The 27,867-nt window shown below is 39.2% G+C and overlaps 4 protein-coding genes across 9 annotated transcripts; 1 reads left to right on the forward strand and 3 right to left on the reverse strand.

Annotated features, from left to right (window-relative positions):
* Positions 1-609: 609 nt before the first annotated feature.
* Positions 610-15,078, reverse strand: LOC134190377 (C2 domain-containing protein 3-like). Its single transcript, XM_062658830.1, has 36 exons — positions 14,995-15,078; positions 14,745-14,931; positions 13,855-14,002; positions 13,596-13,777; positions 13,436-13,523; positions 12,561-13,202; positions 12,127-12,292; positions 11,279-11,380; positions 11,074-11,212; positions 10,733-10,854; positions 10,312-10,430; positions 9,724-9,879; positions 9,414-9,635; positions 8,844-9,020; positions 8,096-8,194; positions 7,949-8,035; positions 7,746-7,850; positions 7,632-7,690; positions 7,527-7,573; positions 7,342-7,470; positions 6,816-7,048; positions 6,269-6,403; positions 6,153-6,209; positions 6,012-6,089; positions 5,850-5,945; positions 5,617-5,778; positions 5,436-5,559; positions 4,434-4,790; positions 4,258-4,369; positions 3,967-4,095; positions 3,802-3,910; positions 2,942-3,386; positions 2,621-2,742; positions 2,414-2,565; positions 917-1,948; positions 610-781 (listed from the first exon to the last, which is right to left on the reverse strand). The coding sequence occupies exons 1-36, from the start codon at positions 15,062-15,064 to the stop codon at positions 610-612; spliced, it is 6,561 nt and encodes a 2,186-aa protein (XP_062514814.1). The 5' UTR covers positions 15,065-15,078.
* Positions 15,079-18,796: 3,718 nt separating this feature from the next.
* On the reverse strand, positions 18,797-19,776 carry LOC134190008 (filamin A-interacting protein 1-like). The gene has a single exon (XM_062658414.1). The coding sequence runs from the start codon at positions 19,711-19,713 to the stop codon at positions 18,952-18,954; it is 762 nt and encodes a 253-aa protein (XP_062514398.1). The 5' UTR covers positions 19,714-19,776; the 3' UTR covers positions 18,797-18,951.
* Positions 19,777-20,723: 947 nt separating this feature from the next.
* On the forward strand, positions 20,724-23,514 carry LOC134189905 (uncharacterized). Of its 3 annotated transcripts, none has more exons than XM_062658302.1 (8): positions 20,724-21,379; positions 21,511-21,551; positions 21,676-21,868; positions 22,363-22,465; positions 22,686-22,734; positions 22,798-22,891; positions 22,954-23,022; positions 23,193-23,514. In XM_062658302.1, the coding sequence occupies exons 1-8, from the start codon at positions 21,300-21,302 to the stop codon at positions 23,326-23,328; spliced, it is 765 nt and encodes a 254-aa protein (XP_062514286.1). In that variant the 5' UTR covers positions 20,724-21,299; the 3' UTR covers positions 23,329-23,514. The 3 variants fall into 3 exon arrangements, with proteins under 3 accessions (XP_062514286.1, XP_062514285.1, XP_062514287.1); XM_062658301.1 differs by having other exon boundaries at positions 20,725-21,379; positions 21,511-21,566; XM_062658303.1 differs by lacking the exon at positions 20,724-21,379 and having other exon boundaries at positions 21,386-21,566.
* A 753-nt stretch (positions 23,515-24,267) lies between these two features.
* LOC134190005 (uncharacterized) lies at positions 24,268-27,815 on the reverse strand. 4 transcript variants are annotated; one of them, XM_062658410.1, is made up of 8 exons: positions 27,434-27,815; positions 26,866-27,019; positions 26,742-26,800; positions 26,241-26,379; positions 25,604-25,764; positions 24,771-24,870; positions 24,659-24,705; positions 24,268-24,515 (listed from the first exon to the last, which is right to left on the reverse strand). In XM_062658410.1, the coding sequence occupies exons 1-8, from the start codon at positions 27,438-27,440 to the stop codon at positions 24,505-24,507; spliced, it is 678 nt and encodes a 225-aa protein (XP_062514394.1). In that variant the 5' UTR covers positions 27,441-27,815; the 3' UTR covers positions 24,268-24,504. The 4 variants fall into 4 exon arrangements, with proteins under 4 accessions (XP_062514394.1, XP_062514393.1, XP_062514390.1 ...); XM_062658409.1 differs by having other exon boundaries at positions 24,762-24,870; XM_062658406.1 differs by having other exon boundaries at positions 24,637-24,705; positions 24,762-24,870.
* Between the last annotated feature and the right edge of the window lie 52 nt (positions 27,816-27,867).

Consider the following 27,867-nt stretch of genomic DNA (forward strand, 5'->3'; position numbering starts at 1 on the left):
GATAAGCAGTACTGAGAAGCATGGCAGATGTTGATGTAAAAGTATGTTCAAAAGACAAAAACAGGAAGTATGACAAACAACACACACACACACACACACACACACACACACACACACACACACACACACACACACACACACACACACACACACACACACACACACACACACACACACACACACACACACACACACACACACACACACACACACACACACACACACACACACACACACACACACACACACACACACACACACACACACACACACACACACACACACACACACACACACACACACACACACACACACACACAAATAGACAGACATACTAAAACTGGTTAATTAAGCCTTTTGAAAAACCATTTGCTAGATAAAGTAAAACCTAAAATTTTAGTTACTATATTTCAAGTTCACAAACTTCCTGTAAGTAGACCTTCAATAAAATATAAATTAATCAAGCCATACATTACTGTCATAGTCAACACTGAACATGTTCTATTAACATAACAGTAACAGTCTTAGCTTTCAGAGTGAAAAATCTTAGACAGCCGCTCCTCTTCTTGCATGCTAAGTTCTATAGGTTTGAGCACGAGTGGCCGTGTTTTAGAACTTGGCCAGAGATCCTGTCCCAAACATCTGGTGTCGATGTGAAGCACGTTCTTCTTGTTGACGTGGCAACTCTGTTTGAAGTTGATTGATCTGAGATTTCACTTCTCGCATAGACTGTTCTAACTGGCTGACAGGCATAAAAAACAAAGGAATGTTCGAAGAAATTCTAAAATCAAGCAACAGAATTAAATACAATGATCACCCAATGATCGCCACAAATGGATTATAGTTAGCATGAGTAAAACACATTTCATTGCCAACCATGACACAGCCGCAATGCACTACATTTCTATTCACTTACCGCTGCGCAGAGACATCCAGTCTTGGTTTACTCCCACACTCTGATAATTTGGAATTATTGGGTTGTGTAAGTGTAGTTCTTTGATCAGTATGTTCTGGAAACTGATGCTCAAGAATCCCATTCTCATGATCTGTTTCATTTTCACTGTCGTTTTGAGCATGATCTATTGCCTCTACTACTCCTTGGTCAAGGTTCTCTTGGTCAAGGTTCTGCTCATACTCCTCAACAGGCTGAGCTTCCTGTAAATGTGCCTCCACTTCAGACTCAGAACTACTACTGCTATAATTAGAAGCAGTAACAACTTCTGGTTCCAGCTCTTCCTGTCCAGTCTTTAGAATTGAATCTTCACAGTCTGTGACAACATGAGAAGGATCCACATACAACTTTACACTTTCAGAAACACGAGTATTTGGCATATTGGCAACTGCATTACAGACAGGCCCTGTATTGACAAGTTCATCAAACGTTGTTTCATGTTCAGCTACAGAGCAAAGAGGTCTGACACTGTCTTCATTGTTGTCTACATTTGCTGGTGATGATGCTAGACCTGGTGCTGCATCTACCTCAGTCATGGTGTCTGTTGCAGCTATAGCATATCGAACAGAAGTCGGTTCAGACACTGGTACCTCCATGCTTGTCACAAGAGTCAAATCATTTTCCTGATCCACATCACTAGCACTAAGACTGCTGTGGATAGATGAAGTATCACTAAACACAGAATGTTCTCTTGTTTGTTCTGTGACTGTTGATGTACTGTTTGCAACAAATTGCACGGTTTCAAGTGGAGAGACATGTTCAGTGCCTTCTCTGACATTGTCCAATACAACAACATTTTGGTGACTGTCAAGAGATTTGGAGTCAACAAAACTAACTGGAATGGTCATTTCACTAGCAGGCTTATTAAGACTGAGCACATTAGAGCCAGTAGACTCCACAGATGACTCACAATCCACTACCACATTGTCCTGATGAGTGCTATGTATCTTTCCCAGCAGTTGCCTTTGCAATTCATCTAGCTCAGCCATCTGATCTCTATCACAAACGTATTTTTACTTAGTTGAGCCATTCTTGCAATTCATCATAGCTTTACATTCATCATAATACTCTTACTGTGACACAGCTACTGGTCTCAACATGATTGATCAATACAATTACAATAACTGTACATGCTGTATCCATCTTGCCCATCTACACTTTAACAATAATTTTTATCAAAAGTTGATGTTAAATAACTATACAAAACAGCACCGCTGCGTTTCCTATAAAATGTGACATTAACAGCACTGTCACACACTATGGAGATCTTCACAGTATAGCAACATACGTACTGATCCATGCCTCAAATGCATCCTATCTATGCTTACTGGCATTCTCGATATCTCAAAATAAAATAGAACTTTTTCAAAAAGAAAGCTTTCAGACAGACAATAGTGTTAATGCCATTACTTATAACATCCAGACTGATCCTCAAACATCTTACGCAAAACATTACATTACCTCAGTTCAGTCCATAACCGTCCTATGTAGTCAGACTCATTGTTGGTGTCTTGTCTCTGTCCGTCTATGCCACACAAACTTTGTGATGTAAGAAAATCTCCCTGTCTACTTGAGACAATGTTCTTTGCATGAGACAAAGCCTCCACATTGACCTGTACATACAGTCAATACTTTATATATATTCAACTAACGTGGACCTAAACAAACCTGAAGTTGGCCTAGACAACAGCCAGCTTTATCAACAATATTATACCATCCACAGACACCAGGCATGCCACAACCAATTGGCGTTAAATCGATGTTAACAGTTCCAAGCAATTCACCAAGACCTATTACAAAACACACAAAGTGCATGCTCTCAATCATAATATTCTTTGCAATCTTTCTGCATCAAACAAAAATATAATCCACGTAACAGATGAACACTAACCACTGTTTGACAAAAAAGGGTGCACAATAAATGTGTACACAAATGACACTAGACAAACAATAAGACAAAAGACATGCATATTGTACAGCTTTCTGCACCAGTTCTGGTCTCTTCCGAGAGCACTTGAACCTGCAGCAAGAGTGGATCTCCTCGTGGTGCTATCAAAGTTAGAGGAACCGGCACATTGAATTTCTGTTCCCAAGTCATGTGCTGTTGTATAGGTACGCCAATTGTAGTTACAGTCACATCTCTACTAACACGGCAATGCACACAAACTCGTTGAGCTCCACACAACCAAGATGTATCAACATGCAATGCATTTTTGATCTCCAGTAATGCAGTGAAAGACTGCTCATCAACAAAAGAAGCCATGCGCTCTCCTCCATAGATTCCATTGTTGTTCTCAATAACAGCCATTTCTTCAGATTGTCCAACTGCTACTGCTGAAAGCAGTGGTTTCAATTCTTGTGACTGCAAACCCAGATTAGGATGACGTGACAAAGACAAATCTTCTGATGTCTTGACAGAGTCTGATACAATGCTCTAAATATAGACAACATGAAAATTTTTGCCAATAATTACAAAAATTCCCAGTTAGTATTGCAAACTTAAGAATAAGTGCATGTATTTACAGCTGTTGCTATGCCAGTTGAAATAATTGCTGCATGAAAACAGACTGGTAACCACAACAAAGAAAACACGAGCAAATTAACGTGATTCTGGATTATGCTTTGCTGTAGCTACAACTGTCTGTATGGAAATTATTTTACTTTATTTGCTCAGCAACAAACAAAAGATGGCTACAAGCCACAGGATTACACTAAGTAGGTATGATTGTACCATATGTGTAAAAAAGAAATCGAGTATATTATCACTTAAGCCTGGTTCACAAAACAACTCGCGTCGCGTCACATCACGACGTGAGGTGTAGTGTGAACCAGGCTTTAGTGATACTTACATCTGCTTCTTCAGATGTCAGCGATGATCCTTTTTCCCAACTGATCTCAACCATCATTCCGGCATTATATAGATTGTCTGCTCCAGCTTTGAACAGTGCTAATTCTCCGCTGTTGACAGAAACATCATTAATCTACAGTTTCATGTCAGTTCACTTGTAACAAACCTGACAGTACCATGCCTGACAAGATCAGATAGACTAACAAATGCTGTTCCTATGTGTCTTTCATTTGAGTCATGTCTATCACTAAGACGACATCTAACATGAAGATCCAGATGTCCTCTTGTAACAAACCTACCAGCAATTGCATCAGCTTCCACAGACTGACAGTGATACTACATTTTCTAACAAAACAAGACAGACAAACAAAAAACAACCAACAGGCAGGCAGGAAGACAGACAAAGAGGAACACCAACTACACTAATACTCACAATGCATACATAAGCCATACATACCTCTGCCAAGCAGAAAAATTTCTAAATGTCAACTTTCGTCCGCAAGCAATATTCCAAGTCAGCAAATCCTTGCTACCATCTACAGTCATTTTTTCAAGCTGAATCCTGTCAACTACACAAACAACAACACAACCAGCACTATACCCCTTAACATAAACACACCTTCTAAGCAATACCTTGACCATCAATACTGAACTGAATCCACATATCCACATCTCCAATAAAGTGGGATGGAAGAAGAAACAATGGAATCTGGAGATGCTTTACTTCCACCACAACATGGTTCTCAGCAACGTCCTCATCTTGCTGCAAAAATACAGTGCTTGCAGCACTGAGGTTATATAATACAGACAAGAATGGATCTCCTTTAATAACAGACCCAAGAACGTCTAGAAGGGTCTCTCTATCTGATATATTAGCAAAACTAAGAGACACTTCCATGCCACCAACCACAGTCGATAAATCAATGTCTGCCTGTTGGCTTGTTGGCTTACGTCTACGCCGGAATACAATAGGAAAGTACCTCTCGATGCCTAAAATCAAATTTGAAACATATGTACTCAAAACTGCAGCAATGGTAGTAAATGTATAACAAGAAACAGATACACATAATAAAACAGATACGCATAATAAAACAGACAATAAGCAGACAAGAAAGTAAAGGCCTGTCCACACTAGACCAGAATGGATCGCAATCGGGATAGCGAGCGTCCACACTGCACTTTGAAAACGATACCTCCGCCTCATTTTGATATCACGTGACTGATGACCGATGTGTACGTGTGGCTTCTTTGCTTGTGGAAAGCACTGATACAGTGACGTAAGGTGAGTAAGAACAAAGACGAGTGAGGAATGCTAGATGTTCCGACTACACGCGTAGCGTACGTGAAGGTAACGCCCACTATTTCTAATTGGATTCAACCGATTGCGATCGAAACCTCCTCGCGATGTGGATCGGACGGATTGCGATCGAGTTGCAAGTGTGGGCAGGCCTTAATAATGAACAAGACAAAATTTGGCGAATCAAAACAAAATCAGAAAGAGACATAAATAATCAGAATAACAAAGAAACAAAGAGACATGAGCCAAACCCATCAATAATTCACAGTCAGACAGGTACATAGACAAACAGGTATGCAGACTAGCTAATCCATGACGCGTCATCCACTGTTGCATACCAGAAGGACATAACAAAAGGCCTAGAAGTCCCACTTTAACTGTGCCAATCAACACATCAGGCACATGTGAAGAGCCACCAGGAGGAGCACGAGTCACTAATGACGAAAGTGGCCGATGGTAAACCTAGCAACAGAGTCAATAAAGAGCACTTCACAACACTTACCAAACCCAAACCAATACCTCAAATATAGCAACTCCATCAATCAACTGTTCAGCAAGTGATGGAGCATTTTCAATTGGCCACGACCTAGAAGGCTCCATGTAGAATGGGAGTGAATACTCCATGTGGTAAGAGAACTCGGGATGAAAACTTTTTGCAATAACTGTTGACGTTCGCTTTTCCTGATACACAACAGCCAAATGAGATAACCTCATATATTACTGCATACAACCAAAACTATAGACGAACGTACTTGTTGCAACAGAAAACAGGTGACATACGTGTTCAACCCTGCACCAAATGACAGCTCAGAGTTGTCACTAGCTTGTGACGCAGTCACAGCAGCTGACTTTACATTCAAACACATAAAACATCAAGCAAAAGTTACATCATTAAGACACAGAATCGTTCAGACCTTAAGACCAGTGGCTCGTAAAATACTGACAAGAATGTGTACAGAACGCGAGTGAGTAGTTCTCCTTGTTGCAATCATCTACAATAACAAAGACATGGAGGGTGTGTTCATTAACTAATAACAAGTAATCCATCGTTGTACCTGATCTCTGACTAAAGAGTGTGCATAGGAAACAGACAAAGTGAGAGTTCCAGATGCCTATTATCACACCTTACTAGTTTATTAAACTAAGTACCAAAACTGCATGCAAATATCACCTTAACATCGCTTGCCTCTGTATTAGTGGACCTTGCTACCATCAATAAAGGCAGTATGAAATGCTGATTACTTGTTCTAGCATCGGCTTTGTGCATGGTTATTATAGAGAGCAGCTTTACAAGTGGCAGATTAGCCTACGAACACAAAAACAGTTGTTGACCGAATAAAATAACACTACTACTATTATTATAAATCATTACACACCAACACTTAAACAAGCAGACTGCCGATCAAATTATAAACAATTAAAGAGATGTCACAAGAGACTGCAATAAAGAGTGGTTATAGGACTAATAGTTATAGACTACTGAGACAGCACTAAGGATGACCAGAAATGCAGACACAAAAAAGATTCATGTCTCAAATGTTAATGAGTTACTATCATTCTGTTTGCCCTGCCTAGTTGTTGTGTTACACATTGCAAGCTGCCTTCTAATTTATACCTAATTTTAGAGAGCAACAGTGTACACTACACCATAATAAAAACAAAAGATGGGTAGACTTGAGCAACACAAAGTCAGCAGTCATCCAACAAATCATAGTTACCTTTGCCACAAGCTGATCTCTTACATTGGGAACATAGTGCCTCCTCCAGACTTCAAACACGATATTACCATCAGTAGCAGTGATCGGTGAAGTTACAAATGCTTTTTGTAGAAACTGCTGCAACGTTTTATCACCAGGCAACACAAATTTGTGTTGAAAATTGGCATCAATTTTCATTTCCGGTGTTGATAGCAATGTTGAAGAGCGATGTGACTGAAACCTCACTTCTAGATCTATCACAAAAACAGCACATTAATTGAAGCATAATGGCCCTGAAAATACAAACACAAATGCATATCACTTAGCCTTCTTCAATTGCTCTATAAGCAAATAGAAAAAGCAAACATCTCTGATGCTAAAGCTAAGTTTAGTCATAAAGGGTATCGAATATTGTGCAAATATCAACTGCAAACTAGGAGTTAAATCGAATGTGCCACTGCAATGTTGTACTTGTAACACCTCAAATCCATAAAAAAACTTTGAAAGCAACATTTGACTCAAAGTAGCAGGCATGAATCTCGTATACCTTCTGACTGTACATCTTTAGGAAAATTGTACTGCACATAGCAGTCGGTTTCTCCATAGACAGAGCTGGACGTTGCATATGAGAGACTGTCTATTGCAAAAGTAATATGATGTTCCACATACTTGTAGCCTATTACATACATAACATTGCATCAACTGTATGTACACACAACAGGAACTAGAAACCCTCGTCAGTGTCAACAGATTCAGTATTGACAATAGCAGAAACTTGTCTATCAAAATAAAGATGAATACAAGTGATCAATAAGACATGAACAGTGATGTGCATACCGGTCTTCTTCAGACGAAGTTTCTGTTTGTGTGCATCGCTGTTGCTCCAAACGATGAAGCTACAAATGTCACACATCAGTCAACAATGAGGTCTGTCTCGTACAGTCAGACTACCTGCTCATATGATCCAATCGAGAGAAGAATGTCCAACATACAACACTGCTGACCAGTTACAGGATTTATGACTGGACACCAACCATCAATACCAATGACCGGATACTGAAACAAGCCACCAACAAAAACATTGTTCTCTCAATGGTTTTGGCTAACCAATTAGACTACATAAATCTTGTAATTTAGCCAATGTAACAACTTACCTTTGCTCTAAGAAATGCCTTTGCTACTTGGGGATCATGATATGAAGCATAGAAGTGATTCAGTGAAAGCTTCAACAAGCCCAGTAACTGGAGCAAAGCCCACATTGATACCCAACACAACTGAACGCAATGAAACTATTGAGCTACTTCATCCTTTTCAGTGCCATGTCTTGACCACATTTCTACTACAATGATGCCGTTTCGAAGAGCGTAAACAAAGTGTCGATTCAGGATTGCAGGATGTCCCTACATCCAAAACAATGAGACATAGACTATGAAAAATGTGCAACTGCAAAGTGAAAATACCAAATTCCTTCATAACCTTCAATTACACACAATCAGAGTAATTGCATTTGTTGCTAACATTTAACAAATTAAGTAAACACACAGCAACTGCATTTTGCTCTGCCATACCGCACAAAAACTAATAACTTTTTATAAGATACAACTATTAGATAAAGCATCTCTCAGTGTTTATACATATGTATCAGTAGTAAAAATTTTAGTCATAAATGACACATCGAATTAATAATGCAATCTGTGTGCATTGTATTGTCAAAATAATGCCATCACTGTCTTCTTCCTGCTTGGCTAATTGTAGCTACAAGGGTGCAAACCAACACACTAGTTAGCATTTTCCAAACTGACAGCAAGATTTGATTTGCATGATTTGGGAGCTCTTAGCAATGGTGTAAGCTACAATTCCAAAAATTTACATCAAGATATAAATTACAAATGTGTGTGTGTGTGTGTGTGTGTGTGTGTGTGTGTGTGTGTGTGTGTGTGTGTGTGTGTGTGTGTGTGTGTGTGTGTGTGTGTGTGTGTGTGTGGTCATATTGAAGTAAATAACAATACTAGTCCATTAAAACCTATTAAATACCCAATAAAAACATACATGTCTGAATGAGAAGTGTGGACTATTGTTGTTCCATGACACTCTTGACTTAACTGGCCCTTTCCAAAGACTTGATCGACACAACAAAAATGGGTTGACAGCAAGAGCAATTGATGACACTTGTCTCGCAAACTTCGTTTTGCCAATTAGTAAAAGTAAATTAACTGGTGCTGATGTCTAATAAACATAAGAAATACAGCACAGGTGAGTAGAGAGATTATCATTCATGCTATTCCATGTACTAACCAGATATGTAGTTGCCTCTGACTTTTAGGTTACTCTGTCTGCCAGCATTTACCTGTCAGACATCTACCTGTCTATCTGGCCGCTGGTCGTATCTGTTTGTCTCTCAGTCAGTCATTTATGGGGCAGTCATCAGTTTGTAGTTTCTGACGCTTAAAGTCAGGATGAACATTACCTTGCAACATTGCAGCTGGTACTATAGTTTGTGAATCAAACACAATCTAAGTACATGATTTGTCTGTTAGTCAGTAATCAGTCAAAGTTTCCAACCCCATACTATTTAGCATTACTAATTGAGCAATAAAAAACGAATACACAAAAACTTACCTCATCACCACTAGACTCTGCACTGCCAAGAGCTCCGCTGTCATCTGTTAAACAAGCAGAATTTTCCACTCTAGCGGCAACGGAGGTTTTCTTGCTGCCATTTCCATGTCTGGCAAGTTGGTCTTGCTGGATGGCAATTGCTTTAGATGCCAGACGAGTCTCCCACATTGTTCTGTTAGCCATCTGCCATCGTTTGTTACAGGATGCAAGTTCAAGTGTCAACTGAAAATAATTTAGTTCATTTAAAAAAGAATACACAAACAAAGAAAAGCAGGCAGGCAATAAACCAACATGATATCCCAGTGATTACCTCTAGACGCCCAATAACAGTCCTCTTTTCATCTTTAGTACTTGTTGCAGTGTCACCAGGATAGCATTTCAGTACAGGTAGTTGACAGTTGATGGTAAACCTCTCTGAAGTGAGCAGATCTTTTAGCGTGAAAAGTGCCAAACCAACTCTTTCAGGCTACAAAACCACAATCAAATGTCACAATTCAATTCAACTGTTACATTAATTAAAATTGCCAATAGACTACAGAGTTAAAACCAATATTGTCATTACACTGGGGGTTTGGCAGACATGACTTGCTAGATTGGTGCAATTTGTCGCAGTTTACACAGTCACCTCATGCGAACAAGTCAGGTCAAGGCTTGATGTGACAAGAATTTGCAGCAAGGCAACAAAGACTCCACATGGACAAATAACTGCTTCTACAAACAAATCTTGTGTCCATAGACTGACAGGCAGACAGTCTAACAACTTAGTGTCTATCATGTGATTAATGTAAGTGTGTGCTCCAAAATCTACCAAGTTTGCCTTCATGTTAACAAAGAAACTTATGCCACTAGGTAATGCTGTCATCTATAATGCCATCATAAACTAAAATACGACAATTACCCTTCTTCCTTCTGTAGACTGACCATACACTGTGAATACAACAGTGAGTTGTAGCCAATGATTGATAGTTGCAGTGTTGAACAAAACAGGAAATACTGAGTGATTATTGAATGTTGCAACTGTAACAGAAGGAAGCATCATGACACAACCCAGCAAACGGTTAAAACTTAAAACCCAACAAACAAATATCTGACATCCAGTTGAAAGATGAATGAAAACACAAGAAAAACAACATTAGGTCTATTAGTATTTGAGAGTCAGGATATAAACAGAGAAAAGGCATGCAATGAAAACAGAGACTGTGAGAATAGAAACTATTAAGAAAGACTGTACAATAGATTACACATGCAACAACATACAGTGACTGTTCAGGACAAGAGAAAAGTCTATGAGTAATATTAAAGATCAGACTCTTGATTACCATAATCTTTACTATCGTCATTGACGTGGCGAGAAACCATTCGCACGACTTCTGTTGCTTTTGACAAAGACTTATCCTGTGAGGGTGCAGCAACAGGAAACTTGTACTCAATATAGAAATTCCTAACAATGAACAAATCAAGCCAAACACAGACATTTAACACATTCAGACAAAAGCAAGCATAAGATACGTAAAAGACAAATGGACAATGTTATGCATGTTGACTGCATTCTTTGCTGTTTCAAATCTTGTATTTGAAAGAAGCAGCCAGAGAGACAAGCAGACAAACAAGAACGATAACAGATACAAGCAAAATCATCTTGTTTTGTCAAATGACACACCTTGGTTTTGCTTTCTGTTGGGTCCTTCTCTCTTCCTCGAGTCTTCGAAGTGTAAGGCAGCTTATTTTCACCTTAGCAATATCTACACGTCCTAACAACGTAAGCAATTCAGCATCCAATATCTCGGTCAATGACGTCCCTAGAAACCATACCATTCAAATACACTAAAAGACTTGCATGACATAGACCGTAACAGTTGGATTACCTGACCCAAGTGTTCCAGAGCCCTGGAGTTCGGGCATTCTGGAAGCACTCTTCTCTATTTGTTGTTCTGAAAGTTTGACGTCAATAGCTGTCTCTGGCGAGTCTAGAAGTAATCCAAATATGACTTTGACACAATGAGTGACCCTGGTTCCAAGTTATTGTATATCAAGATACCGAAATTTCTGAAACAGCGCCCCATATATATTGGAAACTGTTCTTATTTACAGTACATGGGCCGCTAATAATAGGTAAGAATAAAATTGTGGTGCACAAGTTGGTCAATATTCCGAGGATGTATTAGTAATGTGCGTTACTACAGTGTACAGGTTTGGCAACAAGACAGCGGTCTTACAATGTGGATTAAAGAAGGAACCTCTAAAGAAACGCCTGACAAGAAGCGTAGGAGGGCTGTCAGGTCTGGTCGCGCTGTAAGTTTGTAAAGAATAAGTATCTAGGCAGGACGTTGCAAGATGGGCCTCACACTTGCCTACTCTGTGGTACTCAAGTCAATCTGCCAATTTCCAGAGTTTCCTACAAACCACCCAGGCACTAATTGAAAACGGATATTCTTCCTTAAAAATCCCATTTTCCGTATTGCTGCCCTGGGCGCTGTTTCGGAAATTCCCGGTAATATAAATATGAAATTTGAAAAACATCTAAAAGCCTGTTTATGTAATGGGTGTCTCCTGTATTACTACAATACAAGAGGAACTGGGTACCGACAACTCTAGTTACTGTCTGTAACACTCAATCTCAATAAATCCTTAACTAACCATTCAACCAAATATCTGACTACCTATCATTCTCTTAAGTGTACATTTGCATTTCTTCCATCCATGTCATTCTCACCTTTTGTCTCATCAATATGAAGAGGAAGTTCAACTGGTTGAGTTGATATAATTTCAGGACATGTTGTCTGTGCAACGTTGTCTTCTAGCTCAACCTGTTCATGTTCTGACAATTGAGAATCACTGCTATCATCAGAGATGATGTCGGCTACTGAGTAAGGCTTTTTCTGTTGATACAAATAATAAATATGCTTAAATAATTAACAACACAGCCAACAACATAATTCGTTCAAAAACAAGAATTTCACACCACACTCTAAATTGCGCTAGAATACAAAACATTCTTCAAACAAGATATCTATTGATTGAGTGCTCTATACGTCAATTATTGTCTGTCTACCTGCTTGCCTACCAACCTACCTTCTGCCAACCCATTTATAATGCCTCACATGCATTTATACTCATCCTCCAGTAAGCCCTAATTTAGTAGCATACCTTAGTAGCCGGATAAAAAAGATCTTCCAGCAATGACTCATCATGTAGGGGATCATCATGATCACTCACAGCTCTCGTTCCCAGCTCATTGCTTTCATCGGACAACACATACTCATCACCGGCCATCTCCAATGCAATGTTCTCCAAATGAGACCACTCCCTTCTCTGTTGAATGTCTCTCCCAGCCATCTCCATTTCAACATTAGAAACCACCGTGCTGTCGACAGATAGCAGAGCGCTTGCATCAAAATTAACTTTGGGTAAAAGACTGACTGATTCTGTGTTTTCAAAGTGTTTCTGTGTTGTACGAGCATGGCTCACATTGAAAAGAATCATATCATCTCTAAGATGCTGACCTCGTTCAATCAAAAAAGACAAAAGATCATTAGAATCGTTTGCATTGCCACGTTCTACTAAATCTTGTGATTGTTGTTGGTCTAATGGTTGTTGGCTTGTCGTATTCAGACGTTCTGGTTCATTGGTGACATCCAAAACAACACTCTTTGGTGGTCTATTTAAGTACGTTGGAGGAGTGGCAGTTGTCCCACTAACAGCAGTAGTTATCACAGAATTTATATGATCAAGTGACTGTGTTACAGGAGGTTCTCTAACGACCACCTCATCCAGACCATATTGACCAGTCTGCAAACAACAAAAAACATAAATAGGTATACAAGTCTGCCTATCTACCCAGTCAATCTCTAGTTATCCATACACAACAACGCAAACGAAATTAAAGTGAAACTTGCTGCATTCAAGACCCATGCTATTAAATATGTCTGTGTTGAATGAACTAGTATAACACGCTTGTCTACTAACTACATAGCAAAAAACCATCCTTGTACAAACTTATTGTCACTTATCTCTTTACTTGCCTCAACAGCAGAGCAATCTTTCAAAGAAAACGAAATATCTATTACTCCAAATTGACTCGAACCGTCAAGAGATGTAATCGGATAGCGACTAAGTAGAACAACCACACTTGTTTAGCACCACACATCACAACAGCAAACTGTCCATTACCCTCTAATTGACCTCAGATGTGCAAGTTGGACAACATCAGACACAACAGCCTTTGCAAACATCGTCTTCAATTTGCGACCAAGAAAGTCAAATGAGAGTGGTCCCATATGTAAAATAAGTAAAGGAAAAATGAGTGACTTCGTATAGTTTGATGTATCCTTGTTTGCATTGTTTACTTGGTGTTCCTGCTGCCTCTATTGAACAATAACATGCAGTACTTTTTAAAAATCTAGTTACTGTATGTCTATTAATTTATATTAATCTGCTAAACATTGGGTGTAAGGATATCTCTCAAGTAAGCAGTAAATTGCTGCATTGCCGATCTGATACGGTAGGTTGCTATGCTAGGTTGCAGGTCAGCACCATTGTCAATAACATCATCGACTGATGATGTGTGAGGAAGACGGACAACATCAGGCCTAGAAACAAATGATATGAAACATGTAAGAGTTGCATGAAGAGTACAAGGATCACTAAGGCCAGACTAACTAAATTTTTTGATGCTCGGATATTTGGACATGAAACCTGAACCAACCGGTCGAAATAAAAATGAAAGTAATGATGATGTGACATTTTTTAGCCTGTGCAGTTTCACTGTACTGCATACAAATGCGAGCTAACAAAACGAACACTAAAACAAGACGTTAATACCAAGCGGAATGTGGAAGCAGTTGCTGGACCACATGCACTGCAGTCGGACAGAGGAATCTGGATGTACACATACTACCAAGTCATTTTACAGCAAGCATAATAGCATTGCGCATGCGCAAATTAAATTCTATTTTGGTCAAGCTCAAATTGGATTGGCGAATCTGAGCACCAAGAAATTTAATTGGTCCAGCCTAAGTAGTTAAGTAATAAAAATGTTAGTTTACTTGTTCTCTTGTCAATTCAAAAACTGAATGCAACTTCATGTAACTACTGACACAAACCATCCACTTTGCCAATTAAATTAATATTTGTTGTCACAGCACTGTGTGATGCGCGCGCACACACACACACACACACACGCACACACACAAAATTAATTTCAACTAAAACTTTTGAAATCATTTGTTAATAATTAGTCCGTTTGTCACGATTATGTTAAACAATACAATACAAATAACATGTCAAGACTCCCATGTAAACAGACAGAAATCTATAAACAGAAGAGCCGACCTGAACACGTTCCCTCCATTTTGCTGACCCCACCATTTCAATCTCACTCGTGTGGGGGCGTCCACGTCCGCAGTCCAAACTATACGTTCTACAGACACTGAAAGAAAGGCTCTGACGGCACCACTAACGCAAGGCGGTAAACCACCAGGATCAAACACAACGTCTTCCCGTCGAGAAGCCTTCCTTCCTGCAACGAAATCAATGATTGCAGACATTACCTACTTGAAGGTCTGTAGTATCAAGCTAAAACCTTTCAATCGCTTCTTGGGTTTTGTTTTCATCGACTTTTGACTCTTCGTTTTTCCCCGCGGTTGCAACATGCTACGGGATGTCCTTTTAGTATAAGTCCCGGATAACCGCGCAGTCGCTGGTTTGGAAGTTCGAGGCTAACACATAATCTAAATTTTAGTTTTTTGTTTTGCTTTAATTAAATACTGAAATTAACTGGAAAATAAATTAAATGTAACAGTGAATTAAAATAAGCGAAAACTTAGGGTAATCGAGCTAGCATAGTATAGAGACGGTACCGCAGTGCTACATACGCTGGGGGTGTAGATCATGGCTATGCATCTAGACAGCGTCTGCATGCGTCACGATTTCTACTCTGGATTTCTACTAAAATATACACACTATTTACTGTAAATAGATAATCAATTAAGTAAAAAGTGTGTTCAGTGGGAGTTCACTTGGAAAGTGTAAAACCATCTCTCTGCTATGTAATTGGTTGACTTCCTCTACCTTTTCCTCTGTCACCTGGCCACCTCTATAGTGAAAAACAAATTAATCAAGCACAATACAACAAGTCCAAAAACATTTTGAGAAAATGATGGGTATGTAGGGATGGGTATGTACTTATGTCATTTATGCCCATCTCCTACATCACATTCACAACTGCTGCAAGCGATATAGGTAAAAAGAGTGTGATGTAGGAGATGGGCATAAATGACATAAGTACATACCCATCCCTACATACCCATCATTTTCTCAAAATGTTTTTGGACTTGTTTCATATATTTTTAGCTATGTTAAAAGTATATTACGCGAGCACGTGAGTGCGTGCGTGTGTGTGTGTGTGTGTGTGTGTGTGTGTGTGTGTGTGTGTGTGTGTGTGTGTGTGTGTGTGTGTGTGTGTGTGTGTGTGTGTGTGTGTGTGTGTGTGTGTGTGTATGCCCCGAAGATGGAAATGGCAGTTTTAGTAAATCGAGTGCCTAACATTTTGAACATGTGAGAATACTTTCATGCTCAAAACCCCAGGAGAGACCACGTGGAGGTTGCACTCTCTGTGCCACCCCCCTCCCGTTCTAGGCCACGAATTCCAGGCTGTAATTAGACGCTGCACATTCCAGTTTAGCTACGGCATCTCTTTTCAAGTGACCTTATCTAGTGTGATGTAGGAAATGGGCATAAATGACATAAGTACATACCCATCACTACATACTCATCATTTTCCCAAAATGTTTTTGGACTTGTGTAGTTTGAAATGGAAATGACAGTCCTAGTAAACGTGTGCAGCTCGGCCGGGATTCAATCTTTGATTGCATCTCTAGACAACTCCCACATTACGCTCAGCATACACGGAAGTACGTAGCAGCTGACGGATGTACGTAATAACACTGATTGCATCACAAACACGTGGAGCGCGCGAGGAGGAGGACTGGGTACGAGTCTAGAACTGCATGGCAGCAGTTGACTGATACAAGGTGACTTTGTACATTTCTAGCTGTTGGGTCAGTGCAATTCTTCGGACAAGAGCGAATCGTTTGGTGTGACTCTCGTCGTTGTAGCTGCTTCGAGTGAGGCGCTAGCCTGGCTGACAAAAGTGAAATGTGAAATGTGAAATGTGAAAGAATAAATGGGGTTTTTTTACTTGCCGATAGCTGGATTCTGAGGCGCTTAGTGTCAGCAATGATAATCTGGCTACCATTAGGAACGTTTGAAGTTGAGCGCTACGTGGATCCGAGATCTCTCTAGTGAGTTCTGAGAGATCCGGTTCGGATGCGTTTGGATACTCTTGCATGGGGCGCCATTTTAGATTCTTCACATCCCTACATAGGGAGTGTGGTAAATACAATACAAGTTGCAAACTATTGGTTTCAGACGCTGTGTTCTCTTTGTTTGTTGGAGGCGATTACGGTGCCTCCGGATTCCTGGCGCTGCAGTTATCGTTGCTGCAACTGCAGCAGTTGTTGTTGCACATATCTGTCGAGCAGTACATAAACAGTGGTTCCGCATGGGGGTCGTTTCTGCTGAACATGGATAGGCGAGAACCGCGATGAATTGTGTTAATACTGACTGCAGACGTTTTGTAAATGCCCGACGAGCATCAAGAGCCTTTGACTCGTCTCTGTATCGAAAGAATTAGCTAGATATGGCCGTCCACAAACAAACGAATGAATCTACAGGTGATAAACTGAGAACATTTATAGCCCTCCTTCATCTAGCACGTCCTGAACATCGCCATCGTTGGCGAACAAATGAATCTAGAGACGGCGGCAGTAGATAGCCTCGCGCAGCCAGACCCTACCATCGCGTCATACACACGTCGCCTTGATTTAGAACACTGCTATTCGCGATCGTAGTTGTCTATTCCGCGTCTATATTGACCATACATGCATCATAGGAGTCATTTCAAGATCAACTTTTCTCTCCAAATACTTCTTTTGTTTGATACGGAGACGAGTCAAAGACTTTCCGTATTTGGTGGGCATTTAGTAGACGTCTGCAGTCAACACTAACACAATTCTTCACGGTTCTCGCCTTTATTGCACTCGCATCAAGCAAATCAGGTGTCCGATATTAGAGAACAAGACCCGCCCCTCTTCTTGAGCTTCCTGAAGAGCAACGTGCAAAGCTGCCGATCTGTTGTTATCACTGCGAGTAGAAGAGACGTGTACCTATTATTTCAAGGTGCAGACAGTGAACTGTGGTACCGTCGAAAGCAAAAACCGGCGGCCGTCCGATCTTTGATGGGCGTGTCCGATAAATTCTCTCTACAGTACCTACATGCGTCTAGACCACCAGGCAGTACCAGAGACAGTACTGTGTACCACTTCTAAGTCGACGAGCTGAATGAATGAAATGACTCGTGTCTAGAAAGTAGTTGTCTATCTCTCACTTTCCTCGCTTTCAAGTGATTCAGCACCGTGATTTACCATGCTCTAACACTAAACAGCAACCTATTGTCCAGTCCTAGTGTTATATAACCAGCATAAGATTGGATGCTTCCAATGGAAACACGTTTGTTTTGATGATAAAGATACCACATGATTAATGCAATATTTTATGTGTACAGTGCTTGGTTGTCATTGATTACTCTCCAGGGAGAATAATCCCTAAGCATATGATTATTGAAGGCATACAACTGACAGCTGCTACACAAACGTCAATCAATCAATATACATAGTCTATATTGACTCATTAATTAATTCATATGGTAAGTCTGAAGGAATGCAATTTATAGCAAAATAGATAATGCTTCTAAACAATACAAAGTACCCTAAATGATACAATTCAACAAATGCTGTGGAAAAGTCACTGGAAAGGTACTGTTATCCACAGAAACACTATATCCTGCTACCTTTTCAAATTCTCAAGTGTTCGACATCATCAAGACCTTCTCAAATATTTATAAGGTTTACCCTATGAATGTGCAGGGATGGTCTCTCAAACAGTGATAATAGAAATCGATTGGGCGTTTGCTCTGTTCTGCTCTGCTACTCTGTCTGTCTGCCCGTGTCTCTGTCAGTCAAATACATTTATTTGGAACATAAATCTCTACAATGCTAGCAAGTAACTATATAAGTTTAGAGACTACGAGAGTTCACTAGCACTACATTAGAAAAAAATACATATAACACTTAAAAACAATGCAGATTACCCTGAGCCAACTAGTGGCTGAAAGACTGGGTAGCACAGTCTACAGTATGGCCAATGTTATTGGCGAGAACTAAGATTTTTCTGTCTGTCTGTCTGTCAGTAATCTTACACCACAACACACTAGCCTATATATCTAACAAATGGGTTCATAGACAACCAAATGCAGTGCACACAGATATGTGCTATGAGTTCTTGTTGTAAAATGATTACATATGCTTACCAGTAACATTATAGAGCCTACAATGCAAACTTTATCTTAAGTTGCTTAGAATCACAGAATTGCTTACTAAATTAACTTACTGTACTATCTCTATGTCCTATAAGTGCACATTTAGCTCTTTCCAGTACTAAACCAGCCACCTCTCTGCTGCTGTCTATCGTAAATAGACTTTCGTTGTTGTGGATTAAAGTCCAAAATAGCCACAATGACCTTAATCTGCTCATCAGCGTGATATCCTGTGAGATAGTGATACACTGCTTTTCTGAGGAACTTCAAATTAACATCCGGGTCTGGAGATCTAGTACTTGATCGACTCTCTGTCTTAGCGGACTGAGCTTGCTGACCATGTCGAAAAGCAGATAATTTCTTCTTCTGGTTTTCCAGCTCTTGTGATAGACGAGAATTTTCAACAGTCAGTTCCTTGTTCCTAGCTTCGGTTTCTTTCAAGGACCCCCGCATACGCTCGTTGTCTGTTGTTACCTCTGTTGCTAGTTGCTTGGCTTTCTCCTCGTGAGACTTAGACTCTCGCAACTCTTGCTGCCATCTTTCTACTAGCGACTCTAGTCTCAGTGCGTGGGTGCGGCTCTGGTCAAGTGCTGCCGATATTTCCGTTTTCCTTAGAATTTCCTTGGCTACTTGTTGTCTGTACTTATCCAACTCTTTGCGTACGACTGTCAGTTCACGTTCACGTTCTGATAGCAGTCTTCGCGATTCTTGGAGAGCGCTTTCCAGCTCGGACACAGCGTGTCTGACTAGGGAACCTACTTCTTCATCTCCTGATCCTCCAAATTCGGTGTCCTGTAAACTCTCCTGTAAACTGTTTTCATCAACCTCTCTCTCCACGCCAACATCGACAGTTGTAGCCATCATCATCCAAAACTCACGTGCACTTGCAAGTGTGGCGTCAGTGAGACGTGGAATTCGGACACCTCTAACCCAATGTCGAGCGCTAAGTGACTTGATATGTCTACTATTCTTGTTCTTGTATTCTACTAGTTAATTGCCTCAAATGAAGGCTTAACCTCGACAGACAGCTAGTGGAGAATAAAAGGGAGTAAATTGATGGCTAGCTAGTTGGACACTAAAAATATGAGACTTGTAAGACACTGACAGCTCTAAATTTAGTTACATCAAGACATATCATTAGTAGGATTCCTAGTAAACAGTAGTGTTCTAGTTTTGTAACTGCAAAGACGCAGTGGTATCATTATAGAAATGGAATTCTAGTGCTGGAAAATTATAACAGTTCAAAACGCGCGTGCTTATGTCAATTAACGTTTGTCAAATAATTAATGATTAGATCTCTTTTAATTTATTAAATGTGTAATTTCAAATTAATGTTTACAGTTATGTTAGTAATTGATAGTTGCAGTTGCTAAATATAGTCTACAACAGTCATTACAGGAAAAACAAAATGTGAGATGAAAATTGAGAATATCTAAAACGTTTAGAACAAAAATATAAAATTACTAGCTTGCAAACTAAATTTTAGTTTCTTGTACTGTACAGTACAATATTCTAAGTATTAATAATTTTAATTAATGCCAGAATGTGGTCAAACAGAAAAAAAATGTCAAAATTGTACAGCATGCATCAATGAATACCACCCAGAATGTTTTAGATACCGGTAATAGATTATAAACTGTATAACATAAATATACATATATGATCTGAAATGCATGACGTGAGCACAGAACTTAAATATAGGGACATGTGCACAAATGATGTAAATTATAAGCCACCTGACGCAAAAGTCTGAGATTGAAAAGTGAAATTGGACTTCATGGGTGGCACAATTAAAAAATGTAGAGATAAGACTACTGTTTAATTAATTGATAATCATGATCATTATTCAACTATCATCTGATTTTTTCCACACAACACTTTGAATACAACTTGCAGCTACCACTTTGATCCACATGTCTAAAGTGTTTTGAAACGAAAATGATGGACACCTTGGGATACAATAATCTCTACGATAAGCTGCCTATGCTTTGTACTGTACAGTAGGAATATATATCATGTGCACATTATGTTTATTATCGATTAATTAATGATATATTATCTTGTGGTCAATATCAGTCATACCACACCCATGGTATCAGCAGCATTATCGGTGAAATCAAAATCACAAATTACAGTTGGCCATCTCATCTCAGCTACTTTCTGGAGTAGAACACATACTATGTACTATAATAGCTATGTGTGCATACTCTGTTGATAATAAGTTAGTGCACTATGGCTCCAAATGTGGAACAGTTGGCACATCCTGTAACAAACTCTGTTTGCTTGACATTTTGATAGAAGGGAACACCCAATTAATTAACTGATAATATTAATTTGCCTAGTTAATCAAATGACACAAGCAACACTCAACAGTAGAGGTGAAGCTTTGGCTAACTGAAGTGATACAACAAGGTGTAACTGAGATAAAATGTGTTTAGTCTAGCCACTTATTCATGTCATCAAGTGCTAGAAGTGCAGTAGACCTCTATTCTCATTGTGAACAAGCAGCTGGTGGTAGTGGACAGTTGGAGGAGTAAGGATGTGACAGAAGTTACATACACATTTCATGGCCAAACTAGATGCAATCGTTGTGTGTGCTCTGCATTCAACGCTTCAATTCACAGCTGTTCATTAGACATGGGTTTACTTGTGAATTTGTTGTAGTCTATTAATGCTAGCTGAAAACTTCCAATCAGAACATGGAGGTGTAGGACCAGAATGTGTGTGTGTGTGTGTGTGTGTGTGTGTGTGTGTGTGTGTGTGTGTGTGTGTGTGTGTGTGTGTGTGTCAGTGTGTTAATGTAATCACATGACGTTAATGCCTATTTAGCCTCTGGTAACAGGATTGCTCTGAACTCATTTCTACCAGGACCTGATGCAACGTTACCATGTTATCTTCACCCCACTCCACACCTTTTCATTGAAAATTCAAATGAGTTGGCGACTGTAAGTGATTTCTTTACTACTGACATTCTGAAAGGCCGCGAGGAAACGAAAAGAAAAGAAAAGAACGCAAAACAAAAGTAAAATGTACAATATTGCTCTGCAGTATATTTGGAGCTCGTGTGTTGTTGTTGTCTATTCTGCTTTTGTGTTTACTTCTGTTGGCCCTCTTTCATCTTTCAGTACCACTGTTAACTCTAATAATAACACAGTGCTATTGCATACTCCAAAGTGATAATAAACGTATCTATTTAATATTTCATTACATTTAATCTTTAACATGATTAATACAACAGTGAACTTGGTTTGCACTAACTTGGGAGTACTGTATTAACCAAATGTTCACACACACACACACACACACACACACACACACACACACACACACACACACACACACACACACACACACACACACACACACACACACACACACACACACTTAAACCCACAATTTGTAATGACGTGTGTGGAATCATCTGTTATTATCAAATTATTTTCAAATTATTATCAAAAAATATTATCAAATCAGTTTCAGCAGATTGTATCATTTGTATTTTATCATTGCTCTTAGGCAAAGAGATGCAAGCAAACGAGAGAATGAATCCTTGGCATTCAGTAATTTTGACAAGGGTTGTAAGCTGAAAAGGACCTCTACATCTGTACCATCGACCAAGGTGAGATGGCTGTTCAAAGTAACCCTTTATTGAAGACAGACAGACAGACAGTGTTAGGTTGCTCATAATGTAAACGTTTGATGTAAATAAAAATCTAAGTATTGAGAAGGACAGGAAGACAGACAGACAGACCAGCACATTTCCTGTTGAAACTAGCAAATGCACAGAGAAACCAACCAAAAATTGATTGCTGTGGTGTATGTAACCGAGACATCTTTAGGCCGAGCAATCAGAGTCCATGCAAGTTCTCTCAGAATGTTTTTTGGAAGGTCAGAATAACGTTGGATATAATTATGAGTACTCTTGGACTGTAAATCTGTTTTCATTTCTAGTATACGAAGATTTCAGCAACGAAAGCCAAATCGAGGACTTTTTAGATGTAATTAGAAATGAGGTGAAAGAAAAGCTGTCAATGCTTAGAGTCAAGTCTGTTGCATCCATTGCTGCTCTATGAAATAGTCGTTCTATTCATTACCTATGTTGTATAGAAAATTGAAAGAAAGAACTTGTAAAACCAACTGGAGAGAAAAGAAAGACAGATGGTGTGACAGTTGTCGGTAAGTCCCCAGCAACATCGTGCTTGGCATGAAAATGTATTGAATTAATCCTACTATACCATTATCTTAGAAGCTAACGCAGACTGTCCAGTCAGGCATGTCTGTTCACCTGACTCTTCCTGTGTAAGATACGGAGATTCACATTTGATCAATCTCTTGTATTTTTCTAGAGCAAAGGACAGAAAAAAGGCCTGCTTGGTGAAGAATGGCCTTGCAAGTGGAAAACGTCACTCACTTAAATCACACCTGCCACGAAAACGAAGACACACAGCTGAACTGAACCGGCTGCAGGAGATTGATGATTGAATTTTTCTGCATTGACTGTTTGTTTGTTAATTCCTACATAGTCCATAATTTAATTCGTGGCCTACATGTATGCTCACCAGAGAGTTGCGCTATCTTGTTTCTGTAAGCCAGTGTTGTCAAAACAGTAGGTGTACTGTACTGTACTCTACTTAAGTCAAATGTTAATTATAAATATAAATCACCAACAATTATGAGACTCTAAGCTTCACCTGTTGCATCCAGATTCCTAGTGCTCGATCAGATGTTAGATTCAACAGGTGCTGAAAGCTATTGGTATTGGTTTGAAACATATAATGATTTAAAATTCAAAACAAACACACACACAAATTTTAACTAAAACTTTTCAAATCATTTGTTAATTGTCAGTTTGTTACGATTACGTTAAAATGATGCAATACAAAAAAGAGACTGCCTAGACTCTCATGTAAACAGAGAGAAATCTTTAATTAAAGGAAGGCCAATGTTCCTGTAACGACACTGTAACAGTTGTCCAGGACTTGCTACTAAGCAGATCCCGTATCATGTCTTAACCCGTGGAGAGTCAAAAGTCAATGAAGACAAAACTCAGCGAGCGATTGAAATTTTTAGTTTTTGATACTACAGAACTTCAAGTAGGTGATGTCTACAATCGTCAATTCCGTTGCAGGAAGGAAGGCACATTCTGCTGGTCTTTACCACTTTGCGTTAGTTAGTAGTGTCGTCAGAGCCTTTCTTTCGGTGTTTGTAGAACGTATAGTTTGGATTTGGACTGTGGATGTGGACGCGCCCACACGAGTGAGATTGAAATGGTGGGGTCAGCCAAATGAAGGGAACGTGTTTCAGGTTGGCTCTTCTGTTTAAAGGAACATTGGCCTTCCTGACATGCACTACGTATAAATAGATGGATACCCCTGCAATGTATTGCATCTATAAGCTGCACAGCAACAATGACAATGCCAGTTTGAACATTAAATGCACTGAATTCAAAATATTGTGATAAGCAATTGCAAGAACTACGAATAACTGTTATATCTCAAAATGTAACTGAAAACAAGTTGTTGCATTGTTGCAGAACTCAAACCATCAATTGGTAATGAACACAAGTCGTATAGCAACAACTCATTGGGCATTCATAACCTGATAAGCTAAATCTTGATTACATTGTTGCCTTGCCCTTTATCAAGCAAGCCTTTTTTCTCAGTGGGACACTAGAAAAGATGTAACATTCACTGTATAATGTCAATGCAACACACACACACACACACACACACACACACACACACACACACACACACACACACACACACACACACACACACACACACACACCTGCAGTGCCTACACCACATACTCTGATTGTTTGCCCATCGTTGCTTGCATGTCTTAGACCTTCTTCTCCTATTAACAAAATAATAGTAACAACAAATTGTTTGTAGAACAGTGTACACGCATACACGTCTAACTTCATCTCTGGTTCAAGCTGTCGCTTGTTAAACATATCTCGTACTCTTTGAAGAAATTCATCAACCCCGTTTCGTTTCTCTTGCGGCCAACTCTCATATGCTAAAGTCATTCTTTGTTAGAGCGTGTTTACACTGACATCTGGACTAACTATAGGCTAACTATGATTAGGCCAACATTAATGCAAGCGCGTTCACACCGCTAACTATGATTAGTAAGTCACGTGGGCATGTGAGTGTAATTAGCCTGGACAGTTTTCATCCATCCTATCCGGCAAGAATTCGCGTGAATTATATTGACAAATCCATTGCTTTAGCTTTTGAAGAGAAAAACATTTAGTTGCTTTCTCTGGCAGCTCCTTCAGGGACGGCAGAAAGTTGTCACATGTACAGGCAAGCACATAGTATACACCTGCCTGCGCTTCCGTATACGTCACCGTGTTGTTGCTGTGTTTGTACATTTAAACATACAACACCACATCAAAAACATCAGTGGCATGCTCTTCTTGTATACTACCTCACGTGTCAGAGTCAAGTGCAACCACTAACGCCACTAAAGCGGTTGTATAATACTACTCTTTACAGCGTTAGAATGGCGTTACACTGATTATGATAGATTAGGACTGGCCTGAATGAGTGGCATTAGTGCACTAACACCAAACTAATCGTGATTAGGCCTGGTTTGAACACGCTCTTAGACTATTTACCATTTTAATTAAATAATAAAAAATAAGAAAAATAAAAAAATTAAATAATCTAAAAATAATAAAATTTAAATTAATCATTTGTTATTGTCTAGTGGTTTATTGTTTTATCATGCAGTGCCATACACTGACTTTTCAAGAAGGCTTGTGACATATGATTAACGCAGTCAGCTTTTTCAGCTTTTGTTAGTGACATCTCTGTACTATGGTCAGATTTTGAGTGCGGACCAAAGACTTGCAAGAAGTTCCAGAAGGCTCTCTCATCACTGTTTCGCTTGCAGGTGTCACGTTCACTAGAAAAGACCATAAAGTATTGAGTGTAACAACACAAGAATGCATGATTGATTGAAATTGCAATATTGCATGATGACCATTTACACAGCTACAGACATATTAGTCAGACAGCTTGTCTGGATATTCTTTGACATATGCATGTGTACATTAAATGTTGTCAACAATATTATATTAGTTAATTAATTAATATTTGTTACACAAAAAGGTTGAGAAATTGTACGTGTCTTCTGTGAGCAAAATGCATGCTTGTACTTCAAACATATAATAACTTTGTAAAGATTTACAACAGTACTGGTATTAGATGCATGACTGTAATTTACACATAATTATATGCAAAATATTTGTAGTTTACTGAGCACATCGCTACATCAACTAAATGACCGGTAATCAAAATTCACACACACACACACACACACACACACACACACACACACACACACACACACACACACACACACACACACAATCAGCTCACTTTTGTTTTGCTCTTTTCGCACTGACACTAGCAGGTTTTCTTTGTTTTGCTGGAAAAACTGGCTTTTGACTATGTGTTGGGGTTGCTGATACTGTTGGCAGTTGAGCACAATTATGATGATAACCAGCAGAACTAGAAACTGATAACATAACAAATTGGTGCATATTAGAAAAAAACGATACAACATTCTATCCTGCCACTAGCCATTTGTGTTAAATGTAAAGGCACATAAAACACAATGTTTGATTGGTTGATTGTCTATGTGAATGTTTACACACTTGTGTAGTATTGTGCTGTTTACTGCACCCTAAGTTTCAATTTATCAGGTGATTGTATTATTAACTGTGAATATAATCGCCAAACACCAATTAAGATGGTGTGTGTGTGTGTGTGTGTGTGTGTGTGTGTGTGTGTGTGTGTGTGTGTGTGTGTGTGTGTGTGTGTGACATTCAATTGCTACATACAGATACCATACTATAACATTTTCATACTATATATAACCTGGAAGTCCTGCACTTGATACTACACTTTCTATGTCAAACAGTAAAGCCTCCAAGTTACTATCAAAAAATTTCAATATAGTCATTACAATACAAATGCATCTTGCACTGGAGCTTAATTATACCATTCATCCCACTGATTGCTGAATTGTGTCTGATATTGGTTAGCCTCAGGAAACAGACATCGTCCACTAAACACCATCTGAGTATGAGGTTCCGAGTAAGTAGTTGAAGGTGCAGCTGTAGCTGCATCAAACGTGGAATAGTAGCAGTAGAAAGCTAAACAAATCAGTTAAATATGGCTGACCATTAATCAACAGAAAATATATTAAAAATGACAGTAAATTGAATCAGGCAAAGTTTGTAGTTTGGAAACTACAAGGCCGGTCTACAACAGTGTACTAGTAGTCTCATAGCTTGGTAGTCGAAAACGCGGATTTTTTGGTCATCAAATGATCAGATCAAGCAATTAAAAATTTAAACGCCTAGATATGTGCTTCCGTTTTGTGTTGCAAAGTATTTTTTCTACAAAGCAGCTGAACGGAAGTTTGCGGCTGAACAGTTTATAATATAGCATCAATTACTCCTCTGCAGGTCAGTCTGCAAATTTTGGCAATGAACAAGTGCCAGTGGCACCGCTTTGCAAGATGAACCACCTCTAGATCTAATAGACTGATTGCAAATATAACTCACTTTCCATAGTACAGTACTGTCTTGCTTTCAGAGAGTGATTCAGCACTGCGATTCACTATCACAACATGCTCTAACAGCAACCTATTGTGCAGTGATATCCAGCATGAAAATTGGATGGAAGGAGATACTGTATTCATCACAGCTGTTTTGATGATAACGATACCACAAATGATTACAATCTTTATGTCAAGGGTGCTTGGTTGTCATTGATTAGTCTCCAGGGAGAACAATATCCCTAAGCATATCTGTCATACATATGTACCACACCCATGATATCAGCAGCATTATCCGTGAAATCACAAATTACAGTTGGCCATCTCATCTACTCTGTGGAGTAGAACACATACTATGTAGTATAATAGCATGTGGTTACCCTGTTGATAACAAATTAGTGTAACATACTGTAGCTTCCGATATGAACCAGTTGGAACACC

This window comes from Corticium candelabrum, chromosome 14, assembly GCF_963422355.1.
Source record: "Corticium candelabrum chromosome 14, ooCorCand1.1, whole genome shotgun sequence".
Classification (NCBI taxonomy): Eukaryota; Metazoa; Porifera; class Homoscleromorpha; order Homosclerophorida; family Plakinidae; genus Corticium; species Corticium candelabrum.